The following is a 14,599-nucleotide window of genomic DNA, read 5'->3' as shown; positions in this document are numbered from 1 at the left end:
TAGTTCAACAGATAAAGTTCCTACTCTCAAGGAGCTTACAATCTAACCTAAATAAGACTACAGAAACACATACACAAGAGTGGTCAGACTCAGGACTTAACAAGAGGCAACAGATACACTGAAGATAAAGGAAAAAAATATGGGATAAAGAATGACATTTAAGAAAGAACAAAGAGAAGGAAAGAAGCAAACTGCTTCTTCATTCCCATTTCTTTGAAAAAGACTCATGAAAGATGTGTGATGTTAAGTGTTCTTAAAATTAGGAAAGAGTATATGGCTTGATGCCTGGAAGAAAGAGAATTTCTTCTGCTGTAAGATGCTGTGAGTGACTGAGAACACCGAGCCGGGTAAGGACCACTGGGTAGAAGGGCCTGCCAAGACTTTATAAGGAAGGGACAGCCAAATGGAGAATCAATGGTCTAGAGCCCTCTGGTGGAGGACAGAAACTGAGGGGAGGCTACAAGTCTCCTAAATTTGCTTCCCATGCCTTCTAAAGCAGGGTGGGGGGGGCATAGAGTGGCTGAGCCACAAACACAAAACTCCTCCTAAATAACCAAAATGTACTGAAAAACCTTTGAAAAAATCTCCATGGACTCTCGATTAAGGAAACCACCTTGACAAAGTGTCTGTGAGATGTCTAAGGGCCGAAAGTACTTCCAGATAGAACCATAGACTCAGCAGCCACTTAGCCCACTTTCTTTTTGGTTTTCATTTGTTTGCTTGCTTTCTTGCACGTTGGTTCATTTTCTCTTGTTGGATGTTGGACTGATGCTAACTACTTGGTTAGTCAACTTTGTATCTCCCCATTGACAAAGGAGAAAAGACTGGGGATAGGTTGATTTTCGTCTACCTTAACTATAATACAGCCTTGGGCTAGCTGAAGTTTATCACATAGCCTGCTACTGACGGTGACAGGGCTGTCAAAAGACTTTCTTTCTAGGGAGCACAATCAAAATGATGACAGATTCTCCCATCATAGTACCCTGCTGGGCTTTATTCAATATTGGACTTAGGCATGTAGGGTATTTCAAGGACCTTTGGGGGATGTTTATCTCTACAAAGAATGCGCTTTTTAAGCAGTGCCTCCATGCATCTTGTTCACACAATAATGACAATATTAGGATTAATAATACCTTGATTTCAAACAATAACTTTTTATTTCAAGAAGCTCAACATTCCTCATATATGCTATTCTATTTATCTTGTCATATTGCATATTCAACTGAAATCTGTGGTGGGGTCCAGTCTCACACATTACAAGCTCATAATACTTTTCTTCCTAATGATTACATTCAAATCCAATATTCACCGTGCCTTGGGGTAAATTTGAATGAATAGAAGAAAATTACAGGTGTTTCCTTCTATATGAAAAGATACTCATTGCTAACCCCCTTTATCCTATGAGTTCTCAGCGGAAAGTCAGTCCCCAAAATCTAACTTTGCAATTGTCCCACCTTACTTCTGAGGCAAGGCAGGAGAACAGTATTTTAGGAGTAAAAACATGTGAAAGAGACCAAAGATGCACAGTCATCAGTGTCAGGTGAACCTCTGGGACCTAAGCCACCTGATGTTCCAGTGCTCATGGTCCCTTACTCACATATGAAGAAAGGTCTGCAGTTCCAATGGCATAAGCCTGTTTGTCCACTGTTGTTTTTATTTTTTGTTTTACATAAGGCCATGCTCCATTTTTTATATCTGAGTGGTGGCTTTAAAGATAGGATAAGAGTCTCTGAGAGAAATCCCAAGCTTCTCAACAAAGGCTTTGGTTCTGAGTAGTATAGGTCACTGCACTTAATACACACATCACCTGTTGTGATGTCTCTTTGCTACTGTGTCATGACAACAACTCTCATACAGGGAATAAGGACTGAACAAAGAATACAGATCTACCTGAATTGATACCACCTGTGTGCAACACAGCACCTTCCTGACCACCAGCACTATATTTTTTAATGACTTTCAATAAATTAAATTTAAAACCCCCAATCGTCTGTCTTTTGTAACTGATGAATATACAGTCTAATGATACTTCTGGTTTCTGTCTCTATCTTTTTCAAGATAAGCATGCCTCAATTCCAACTTCATGGTGACAAATGGTTTTGGAAAACGGATCCCAAGAGAAGTCGGAATCTGCCCACAGTTCCAAGCCCAGCAGGACACATGCCCTGAGAATTCCATAAGCAGCAAACTAAAGGATCCATTCCATAGGCCCAAAGCCCCATGAATCCTCAGACATTTCACTGCCCCCCTCCCCTCAGTCATCCTCGTCAGGCACTCTGATAAACACGCTGATTGATATCGCTATGCAGCAAACAGGCCAGTAAGTATAAACAGCTGTACTTACATGTGTCTGGCTTGAGCTGACTGTTAGTGATGCCAAAGTACTGGGGATTTTCAATGACAGGGATCTTGGTCATTCCAATAATGACGGCATCGGGGCCGCCCTCTGAAGATGATGGGGTGTTACTCCCATTGGAGATGTGGTGGAGTGGGCTGGCAGAGTCATCGTCATTGCTGATAACTGAAGCTGGGCCTAGAGTTGGAAAAAAATACATATTCTCTTGTAACTCTGTAATGCCCTTCTTGAGCTATAATTCACATACATAAAGTTCACCCTTTTAAAGTGTACAACTCAGTGGTGTTCGGTATATTCAGAAAGTTGTGCAGCCATCACTATAATGTGATTGTAGGACATTTGGATCATCCCAAGTAGCAGCCACTCCCCTGGCTCCCCACTCCCAGCCCCAGGCATCTATGAATTTACTTTCTGTCTCTATGGATTTATTCTGGACATTTCACATACATGCAGTCATATAATATGTGATCTTTTGGAACAGATTGCTTTCACTCAGCACATTTTTAAGCTTCATTCATGTTGCGGCATGTGTCATTACTTTATTCCTTTTTGTTGCCAAGTAAGATTCCATTGTATGGATACGCTACGTTCTGAGATCCATTCATCCATTGAGGGACCTTTGGGCATTTCCACATTTTGACTGTTACGAATAATGCTGCTATGAACCTCTGTGTACAAGTTTTTGCCTGGACGTACGTTTTCATTTCTCCTGGGTGGAGTTGCCCAGTCATGTGGTAGTTTTCTGTTTAACATTTTGAGGAACTGCCAAACTGTTTTCCAAAGTGGCTGCACCATTTTCTATTCCCACTAACAATGTGCGAACGTTCCAATGTCTTGACTTCCTTCTCTGGTAAGTTAATATGCAGCTTTGCTCTCTGTTCTCGGAACACCTTTAGAACCCTCGCTCATTGAAACTCGCAGTGTGAATGCAGGATCCCTGTGTCCCCATATACTGAAAGGTATACTAGCCGTTCAAAGATCTGAGTGGCTTTCTCCACTCTTTGGACAAGTTACTTACCTTTTTTATACCTCTACGTCCACTTATATTTGTAAAATGTGCAAAAGAATATCTGCTTGTTATTTTATGAGACTCGTGATAGGGACGTGTATGACAAATTTAAAGGTGTTTCATGAGTATGAATTACTATTAGGTATTACTAAATAAACTTACAGCTGGTGGACTAAAACTACATTGGGTGGTCCCATGACTATTTCTCTTTCTGCATACCTTGACAGCAGCAACACCACTCTTGCCTACAAAATATTTTCATGACAATAATGGATCAAGCCCATGGCAAAGTTCCGGCTTTGCCTTTAGCCCTAATCTTATCTGTAGATCATTCCATGGATGTCTTCATACTAACGCAATAACCGTTGCATTTTTCACACAAGACTTTAAACTTTCTAGTCTCGAGTCTAAAAATGTGTATGCCCATAAACACTGTCTCCTGTATCTTGTCTAAACAATTTATCTATTGACCACTAAACCCATCCTGTCTGCAAACAAAACCAGATGCACAATGACAAAGGTCTATGTGAAAGCTTCAAAACAATTAAGGTCTCGCTGGCTCATGATACACACTCTACGTGAGACATTAACACCCCCCCAGACATATATTACACGTGTTTCTGCAGTGTGCTGAGTGGCTGCAGGGCCCCACGGAAGCAGACTGCAGGCCACAGCCGCTGGCACAGGCCAAGAGAATCATCGGAGGGAAAGGTAAGGAGGAAAAACAAAAGACAGAATCGAGTATCAGTCAAGGCAACCCTGTACCAAAAAAAGCCTGAATGGCTACCTGCTGAGGAAGGGACTGTGCTTTCATTCACTCACCCAGATTGCGTGTTTCCACACCTCCATCCTTCTCTACCCTTTCCCTTTTGGTTAATTAACGATTTCAGTGAGAGGCACAGGGATTCGAAAGACAAAAGTCACTGTGGCATACATTCTTGATCCCCCTATCAAAGATACTGGTAATCTGTGCCCTGACTTCCAAGATGCATTTTCCCTCTCCAAAGGGGATTATCACAGTTTACAGTGATAACAGTGGACCTTCCCCAGCTAGCTAAATCTTAAACAAACTATGCAGGAGGCAGCCAACTGCTATTATAGGTAATTTTTAAAGCATCTTCTCAAGGGGATGTGCATTTCAGTTGCCTTTAATGATACACTCTGGCTTAATTCTGCAAACAAGTCCTCACACAGCCAATTTAGAATCTGCAGAATACTCAGGCAAAAGCAAGCTCGCTGGTTGTTCTAGCCCTGTGCCTAGCTCACCGGCATTCATAAAGAGTGGAAATTCTGCCAAGAATAGCATAAAGACAAGTTCTTTCCAATATCCTTAACCATCCCTGTTTTATGATTTGCTTCCTGACAGGCCTAGATCACCCAGAGCTTAAACCCAGAGATGGAAAATGGAAAAGTGTTATGTTAGGGTTTCTGCATCTTGCCAATAAAACCTTCCCACCCCTGGCCCTCTTGCTGTGTTCCTGGCGCAGCTGTTCCCCTCCCCCCCACCCTTCGAGGTTCCCAAAGCATGCTACTGCCTGTGCTCCCCAAGGGGGGTGCAATCAAGGTCGCACATTTCTCAATGTTTCCCCCCAGAAAAGCAGGAGCTGTCATGTTCAAATACTGTGCCTGTTGTCAGAAGGCCAGCGATATTTGCTTCTGGAGCCCTTGCAATAATTAGAACGCGCTGATCCCAGTTGCTTTCTTCTGCGACTCTCCCCTGGCCCAGGTCAGGAGATCGACATTCCTACAGCATTTAATCACTTCAGAGCAAGCTGATATCTACAAGACAATGCTAAGATTCCTGCAGGAATTCAGGCTCTGATTCCTCTGCCATGGATGCAGTAGAACACTTACTTGCAGGATCACAGCTTTTCTTCGTCCACCAAAGGCCACTCTTTCCTTCCCTTGGTTTCTCAGAGTAAGACCCCCAACTCTGAGGTAACAAAGCCCAAGGGAATGGGCTTTCTGCTTGGGACGGGGAAGGGGGGTGTAAAAAGTTAAGCATAAAGGTGGTATAAAGCACCAGAGGTCATTCTTCAAAAGCCTTTTCACTTTGCCAGAAGGTTCTGTTGACAAATCTGAGCAACGCATAAACCTTAGCGATTTATCAAGTGGAACATTAATTCAAGTGCTGGTTTCTTCATCACCGGTGTTCTAAATCCTGCAAGACTGATATGGCTGGCAAGGTGGCAGGGATTCAGCCCATTTTTCTATGAACATTTTGATCTAATGGAGCGCAGCGAAGTTGGGAAGGGGGAAAAGCTCTCAGCAGGGACAATGAATGTCTATATAATTTGACAGCAGGCTGTCTGCGCCTACCACGGATGTGTCACTGTGCGTCTCTGCACCAGCTAGAGGAGACACCACAAAAAGACAGACAGACGAAGAGTCAGGGGCACATCACAGCGTGTTATAAGAAACTCATAGGAGGGTTTGAAAAAAACGTCTTTTAATATTAATAAAAAGTTTTAAATTGCTGGGTATGTGCAACTTGCTAAGTTTGGGGGGCGATAGTTCTAATTACTGAGCTGACAAATAGAAGCTCTGCCTGGAAACATTTTTAGCCCGTTTTTATTTTAATTTGTCTCAGGTGCAAAGAGGCATTTTTCTTTCAACAGAGCTGCTTGGTAATGTGTTCTGCACATCTGACTTACAGACATTTTTTTTTTAAGACTTATTTATTTTAGAGAGAGAGCGCGAGCAGTAGGGGGAAGGGGAGCAGAGGGACAGGAAGGGGGAGAGAGGGAGAGAATCCTAAGCAGACCCCTAGGTGAGCATGGAGCCCCCTGTGGGGCTCCATCTCACAGTCCTGAGATCACAACCTGAGCTGAAACCAAGAGTCAGATGCTCAACCGAATGCGTCACCCAGGAGCCCCCAGACCTGCAGACATTGCTAAGCCTCACGTTTGTTTTCCCACAGTAAGAATTGCTGAAGGTCATCTGGGAAAAGAGTTTTCCTTCTCTCAAGACCAACGATGTCTTTAAGGTAAGGCGAGAGACTAGGGTTCTTGAGCCGCTGTATCAACCATGCCTTTTATTTTCTGTTTCTGTTGCTTCGACATCCGGGCCCTCACTGACCCTGAAGGAACTGCCCTTCCCAGAGACAGCCAGCTCCTCGCGATGGTAAAGAACTTGCCAGAGAGCGGAGCTTCCATATGCAAGCCAACTAATCCCCGGCTGCCCTGTCTACCAGGCTGTCCTAGTCCGGGCCACTCTCCGCCTGCCCTATCACCCCAGAGCCAGGCAGCAGGCCACTGAGGACAGCCTGTCTGGCCCAGAGCCTGCCTAAGTTACTCAAGCCAGCCGATCCGAAACCTGCTTACCCTGCCTCGCCCGTTCCTCCCCATGGAAACCACCAAAAGGCTCTGTGGCCCAGAGTCCTCCCCTCATTCCCCCTGCCTCCTGATCGACCCCGGTGCTCCCCCTGGGGTCCCCCCACTGGGCTGTGGCTGCTGCCTTCTCTCAGGAACGGTGAGTGACACACTGTCTTTTCCATGGCAGTTTCTCTCTGACCTGTTGGCCTCACCAGACCCGAATAATAATAAAGCCTCCATTTTAAAGCAGCAGCGCCTCTGATTGACTGCGGCTCAAAGCCCAATTCTGAAGAAGAGTTCTCTCTGCTGTGGCCTAAAAGGGTGAAGCCCCGTGTTTGAAGTTTTCCAAGAACGCGCACCTCTCAGCAGGGAAAACTGGCCTGGAACATGATGACGTGGTTACAGCGGTCTTCTGTTTAGCGGCGAGAAGACCCATTCTCACAGCGCTGTTGTGGGAGAGTTTATCACCCTGCTCCTTCTGCCTCCTGCCCCCTCTCCCCACCCCCTACACATACAGAATACAAAGCCTTAACACGGGCACATTTCCGATTTCCCAGCAGGGCACTCTCCAGGATCTTGGCAAGGCGACCATGATCAGTTGTATCTGAAACGTGCCCCTGGGGGAGCCACCCACAAATCCTGAGCTGGTTGAGTTTAAATGTTCCAATTTGGCCACATGTCTATTTTCACTTTGCTAGTTAAGAGCTTTTACCTTGGAATTCATGGGGCTACTTAAGGGTCAGTTACTGATATCAGGCTCAAAAAAGGAAAGGAAACAAAGCTCCTTGCACGGAGGGGGTGAACACATATGGGGCAGGTGGCTCAGGACCGGAAGGCTCGGTGACACTGGTGCATTTCCCGTACGTTGCACTTTAACCTATAACCGACCTTGCTACCAAAATATATACTAACCGACAGATGCCCAGGATGGCCAGATCTTGGAAACACACATGCAGGATGTAAGATGGCTTGTCTTTTTGTGCTTCCTAATGGATTCCTGTTCATTGTCGCTGTACCCACAGAAAGTACTGAACAAATTGGGGGTCCCGGGAGATCACACCTGATTTCAATCCCAGTGATGAGCTACATTATGTGCACTCATTTGGTAAGCCACAAACTCTGCTTTGCAATTGTCAGCACACAGTCTGAATGCAAGGAGCAGAATGCAATCAAGTACAAATCAGAGCGTCTGGACGTTAGTCTTGTTTTGAAAGAGAAATGGTCATAAATGAACAGCTGATTTACCAATTCAGAAATGTATTACATCTCGGCCAATAGAAGAAGTTAAGATCCCCACTTGTCCAGACTTGACTTGAAGCCAGCTTTGCTGTATATGGAGTTTTGGTGCCATTGTGTTTTTATTTCCTGAACCTTCTTAAAAGCCCAGCAACTACCCAGACCTGGAACAACAGCTGGCATTCCTCCTAGGATAAAAACATTTCAACTTCAAAAATATCAAACCATTTACTGAACTCAGTTAGTGAAAGTAATGCCTCTTCTGGGAAAATCCTAGTCCTCTTTCTTCAGCAAATCAGAAACAAGGAACACAGAAAATTAATCAAGGGGCCAAAAAGTGTGAAGAGGGGCTAAGGAGTTGCATCCGAATCAAGCAACACAAACTCGTTACTTATCCAAAGAAGGAGTAACTACTTACCAACACCTTGTCTTGATTTTACTTTCCCAAATCCAAACCATGAGAAATCTGAAAACCACAACAAAACATAAAATAAACTTCGAAAGAGAAGCGTAAACCAAGGGTATTCAGCAGTGTCCTCAGTGAAATAACAGACTCTCTGAAAAAGCTCTATTGGGGACCAAAGCTTCCTCTCAAACACCTGGAAACTCATGCTTGAATTTTTGTGTAAAGATTTATTTCTCATCCTGAGAACATGGACGTTAGACTCAGATAAGATACAGTAGCCTGTCTTCGAGAAAAATGGCCAAAACCCAGAGTTAATGGCTCTGAGCGGCTTTCTCTCTCTCTCTTCCTTTCTTCTTCCTAAGTATCGAATCATCTAACTAAGGTCTAGGGGTGAAAATACACAACGCATTTGACAAATGCACTACGGTTCTCAACCGCAGTGATGTGGGAAAATAATAAGAGAAAACAGATCTTTTGTGAAGCAGAGACAGACAGTAAAAAAAAGAACATGTAATTCCATGGGAGAACTGACGCTTGGGCTAGATGGGGATTCAGGAAGAAAAAAAGGGATCTTGATTCTACACGGATTCTAGCACTGACTTGCTGTGTGGCGATGGGCAGTTCACAGTGGCTCTGTGCCTCTAGTAACACAAAGCTCCACTAGGCATGTGTAAGTAAAGATCTGACAAATGGTTGGAGGTCCTCCAGGGAATAAAGCCACAGTGAAATGCCTATTTGTTTCCTGGGCCTGACTGTTCCCCTCTACGAAATTTCCACTGAGTTCAAAGTGAACTCTACCCAGCGGGGAAATCCCTGGATAAGAGGCGGATAAAGGGTAGGAAGCCCAAATACGTAACTGTTTCTCAGATCTTCAGATCTACAGTGATTTTTGCAGGCAGTGAAGATGGAAAGTCGTGAAGCCAATTTAAGTGAAAGAATGTATATGAAAACTCTTCGCGTGCTCAAAAATGCCTCGCAAAGTTGTCATCAGGATTACTCTTTTTTTCCAGTATAAGTTCACCTTCCCCTGGTAGCCTGTAACTTTGGCTCTGGAGCCAGACTCTAAGGCGATGTTTACTTCTGATTGATATTCCTCTGAAAGCTTCCTTCCAGGTTTTAGAAGACAGGATGAAGGTCTGGCCTCTGTCCAATGCCAAATAAAGATCCCTTTGCACAGAAGACAGTGACCCTCATTCACTGTGCCCTTAGTCTAGGGAGTCAGGGCTGTGCCTGTGGCTTTCTCAGTTACCACTAGTCCTTTTGAAAATGGAGCATATTTCTCACTGATCAATTTTTGTTTTTTTATATTTGTTTGAGGTACATAGTTTTCATTAAATAGTAGAATGAATATTTTAAGACTTCCTTTTCACTTGAATATTCTTTTTCAAAATTGTTCCTATCTTCCAGAGAACCCACCCAAGGACAAAATCCCTCACCGACTCTACATTTCAGATTATTGTCAATCATTATAATAAACATAACCGAAAAGGGACACCTGTCCACATTTTAGGTGCATCCACCCCCACTTTCAAAAATCATTCCTTGAAGATAAATCCTAGAAATGGAATTCCTGAGTCCAAAGGGATGAAAAATATTAAGGTACCCAATCCATGTAACTCAACTGCTTTCCCACCATATCCGGTCTGACTTTTACCAACAGTGTGTGAGAAGGTAGGAGTGTATTTTCGCACTTCAGTCAGTGGGAAATCAAAGGGTGAAACCATTTTCTACTTCCATCCTGCCATTGGTGCATCTCCACCTAACTGAGCAGAAATAGCAAATACTGCCCTGCCACCTTTGCCACGTGAAACGCCTCATACCCCATGTCTGCTTGGCTGGCATTGGGCGTGCAAGGAGAACACAGATATGAAGAGGGTCAAGCCCCTCTGACCTGTCCAGATGTTTTAATTCACCAAATGACTCCCCCACGCAAGACCCTTCTCCCTTCGTCCTCAGCCAGACCCTCTAACACCCCATCCTCTGTTCATTGGCAAGGAACTGAGACTCACAGGGGCTGACAGACTTAGCAAAGGTCATAGCACATAGTAACTGAGGACAGGCAAATCTGGGCTTTTTCATTTCTTTCACAGTTGCCTTTCCGATCTTCCGAAATGCTTAGCCCAAATTAGTCAAGGTTGACCACGGTACAGTCAGGATTCAATTTTCTATATAGAAAAGCACTACGTGTAGTCATTCATTCTCACTTGTTTATTCAACAGGTATGAACCTGTGTAAAACCTCAGAACACGACAGATTCCATCTGGGGACGAAAACCTCGTCCTGTTTTTTGAAACAGGAACTACAATGAGCTATTGAACCAAGCAAAGATGTTTACGACAACACAGGGCTGCCGAATCCACATTCTGGATAAAAACTGGACAGTCTGCAAAAGATGTTTTCCTAGTAATTGACATCATGTACTCAGAAAACAAATGCCATTACATCTTCCAACCATATCTTTTCTAAAACCTACTTGAGTATGTTTCCTAACACTTCTGCCATCTGCAAATAAAGACCTCTGGCTTGTACTCCTCAATGGGACACAGTTGGGGTTGCTACCTGAGTCTGTGCTCCCCAAATTACAATTCTAAGACACTCTCCCGAATGCTTTTGTTTTATTTCAGTTCTTCCTTTCTTTTTTGGTCAACACAGGTATAGCGGAGAATTCAAAGAAAAATGAGCTTCCCTCCTTTGGGCCTGCCCTCAGGGGGCTGAACTTAAGGATTAACTCTCTGAGAAGTATGTCCAGGGTGCATGAGGACTCAAAGGAGGAGCATGTAATCCAATCTAGGGGAGGTGGGCAAGGAAGAGTTCTCTGGCTTCTGGGTAACAGATTAGAATTAGCCGAAAAGTAGGGAAAAGCAGAGAGGGATACTATCACTGTCCACTTATAGCCAGAGTGGGGAGCTCCGTATGTTTCAAGGGGTGAGACATCCGGGAAGGGTAGGAAACTGAGAAAGAGAAGCAGGGTCAGGCCAAGAGTTTGGGTTTTAGAATGAAAATTGCAGGTAAATTCTAAACAAAACAAAACAAAAGGAAACACCCTTGGGCCAAGCAGTAACACGATCAAGCTGAATTGTGGAAAATTCACTTTAGCTGTAGGATAGAAACAGGATGGTGAGAAGGAAAGACTGAGGGCAGGAGACCCATTAAAGGAAGCTTCTAGAGTCATCAAGCCATGAGAGAGCTGTGGCCTGAACCGGGTCCTGGGGAGGGGGCACGGGAACAGGAGATGGCTATCAGGCATACTTAGGGGAATCAGTAGGACTTGGCAACCGATTGCACGTTGGGGGGAGTATGGGGGTGAACAAAGAAGGTTTTGGGGTTTGGACAATAGGACATATAATGCTGCCGTCCAGAGTTCTGCAGGAACTCAGAACTCAGCTGAGTGGCTAATCTAAGAACATCGGTGTGGGGCACAAATCCTAGATAAGGTGTCTCTGTGGAGAAGCATCCAGGGTTTGGACCTCAGGTCTGGAGCTCAGGACACAGGCTTAAGGCCCAAGGTCTAGAGCTTACAGTCTAACTGGAGAATGCAAGCTGGATGCCGTACCTGGGACGCATTTCTTGTTGGGCAAATAAAACACCCTCTTTTACAGGCACAAATGAAAGGGCGTCCAACTGCAGCTAACTCTTGACAAGCTAAATTCTAAATTGCTAAAATATGTCTAAGTTCTCTTTAACAGTGACATAATTATTATGAAAGAGAGAATAGAATCTTCTTGGCCATTGCCCAGATTTCTTGGAAAATGTAAGAGACCAGATATAGCAAGGTCACATTGGTCCTCTCCCCTCATCCTCCCCTGGAAGCTGTCCCCGGTTCGATGGGTCTCTCTTGATGGATTCAAGCAGTAGTCTTAAGACCTTAATACTAAATTTCACCAGCGAAATTCCCCCACAAGGCCAAAAAGAAACAATTTCTCAATTTCCTGTGATGTTTCACCCATTGGGAGTAGAGTCCTGCCAAGCATTCTTTTATTTTCTGTTTAAGAAGAGACACTTTATTCACTGCAAAATAAAGGGCCCCTTCAAAAGCAAATGTAGTTGCAGTGAGCTTAAAGGAACTTCTCTTTCCGCGATCTAGACTGACAAGGACTCTAAATTACGAAATTAACCAATGAAATCCTTCTCATATTGGAGAAAGTTCAATCTTTCTTGACCAGAGAAGGAGAATGTAGGAAAAAAAAATAGCGCATTAACACATTAATAACTCTAAGAGGAGATCCAAAATCAATGGTAATAAAGATTGCTTTTCAAATGTCTCTCAAAGGAAACAGCTAAAAGGTAGGGGGCTGGAAAGGAGTATTTAGGATACGGGTGAGAGAGTCACGGGCAGGAATGTGAAAAGGCAAGGTGGAAGAAACCCGATCTTCCCCTCGGGTGCTGACTCACACAGACTGTACATGTGATTGTCAGAACGGTTCTGATCTCCAGACAATGCAGTTTCTGGATTTCTTTTTTTTTTTTTTTTCTCTTCCTAAGTTTCAGAAAAATCGTTTCAGTATGTTAGGAGAAAAATCAGCTTTTAACTTGGGAGAAATTCAAATTCCCTGCGTTCTCCAATGTAATTTCTTTGGAAAGCAAGACTCATCACCCCCCACCCCCCAAAAAGCATCTCTAACACTGTAATGGGAGCAAATGGGGAAACAAGATCACTGACAGAATGTACTTCCCCTCCAGCTTCCTGTGGCCACACCCACTCCCTAAAGTACCTGTGAATGTGGAGCCGCGGAGCTGCCTTTCCCCTCCAGGGAAAGTGGGAGCCAGACAGCGTTGAGCCCAGAGTGGACGCTCAGTAAGTGCATGATTGAGTAGCCGAGTGCCTGTCACCCCAAAGAACCAGGAGGACTGGTCGTCGGAGGGGAGGGGAAATGAAAGCAAAGAATCACTTTGTTGACAATAGGATCATCTCCCTTTCCAACGGACACATAATCGGAGTGAGTAAGAGTTTATTTCAAATGAATGCCAGCTCTTCGGGGCACGGAACTGTGAAGTCTGTGGCCCAGATTCTACTTCAATTTACTCTTAATCTTTCACTTAAAGACACAGCCTTTGTCTAAGTCCCATCTGCACAGGCTGGGAAGAGGGTTTGTTTTTAGTTCACGGGTTCTGGACATCATGTAAAGGGTCCTCCTGCCCAATCCTCGTTGGTTTCATCCCTTTCCTTCCTTCAAATCTCTGAAGTGACTTATCATATCGTCCTCTAGGAAAAGTAACATTAAACACCTCCAGTGTGACAAACGTAAAAAAAATATTTATGTGTGTGTATTATGGCTGCAAGTGCTAATTGTCCTCTGAAAGCTTTATTTTTCTGGGCCCACAGCTAGGCTACATGTTCTGAACTTCCTTGAGGTTGATTGTGGTCATGGCATTAAATTGTCACCAATGGGAGGTAAGAGAGGGATGGGTATCACTTCCAGGCCAGCCCGTCAAGACCTCCGGTGTATGTCACTCCATTCTCTTACCCCTTCCTATTTGTCCACACTGTACACAATGCTTACAGCAAACTTGGAAGTTATGACATGAAGATAGCAGAGAAGTTCTCTGCTAATTTGCACAGTATTGTTCTGCAAGTATAGGCAGTGTAGAAACGGAATTATTCTCCCTGACACCCAATGAAGTTGTTAATTCTCCAACTGTCATCCAGATGCAAGAGATAAACTATTGTGTCTGAACCATTACCCACTTTGGGACTTATTTACTATGGTAGGGAGCCTTTGCTAACTATTGTACATAGACAAAGAAAAATACATCTATATATTTGTGGTGTTAATGAATGTCTCCATGACTTCCCAATCCTGCGTCACAAATTCAACATTTGCATCTTTCTAGATCAAAAATCCACAGATTTCACTAGAGTTTCAAAGGGTTCCTCACTGCAAAATGCCGAGAAACACTGAAATTTAAATAGTTTTTTTTTTTTTTTTTAGATTTTATTTCTTTATTTGTCAGAGAGAGAGAGAGAAAGAGAGAGAGAGGCAGGCAGAGGGAGAAGCAGGCTCCCTGGTGAGCAAGGACCCTGATGCAGGACTTGATCCCAGACCCTGAGATCATGACCTGTGCCTTCGGATCATGACCTGAGCCAAAGGCAGACGCTTAGACAACTGAGCCACCCAGGTGCCCCTGAAACTTAAATAGTTTTAGAGACAAAGATGTGAAGTCATAAGATTCGGCATTCAGGTTCTATGTAGTTATGTTCCCTGCCTCCAGTTGAGTCTGGGTGCTGAGAACCATCCACTCTCTCTCAGCTGGACTCCCCCCCCCGCCACCCCCACGTG

General features: G+C 44.1%; 1 protein-coding gene across 4 annotated transcripts in view; it reads right to left on the bottom strand.

Annotated features, from left to right (window-relative positions):
• NTRK2 (neurotrophic receptor tyrosine kinase 2) overlaps positions 1–14,599 on the bottom strand; it is a 334,675-nt gene that overhangs the window by 141,654 nt on the left and 178,422 nt on the right. For all 4 annotated transcript variants that reach the window (XR_004621643.1, XM_019794985.2, XM_034646808.1 and 1 more), the window contains exon 13: positions 2,345–2,533. Coding sequence is in view for 3 of the 4 variants with exons in the window: in XM_019794985.2 (XP_019650544.1) it covers positions 2,345–2,533 (189 nt within the window). In the remaining variant the exon portion in view is untranslated. The remainder of the gene's footprint in view (positions 1–2,344; positions 2,534–14,599) is intronic.

Source organism: Ailuropoda melanoleuca, chromosome 17 (assembly GCF_002007445.2).
Source record: "Ailuropoda melanoleuca isolate Jingjing chromosome 17, ASM200744v2, whole genome shotgun sequence".
In the NCBI taxonomy this organism is placed as follows: Eukaryota; Metazoa; Chordata; class Mammalia; order Carnivora; family Ursidae; genus Ailuropoda; species Ailuropoda melanoleuca.
This window is presented reverse-complemented; position numbering and strand designations above follow the sequence as displayed.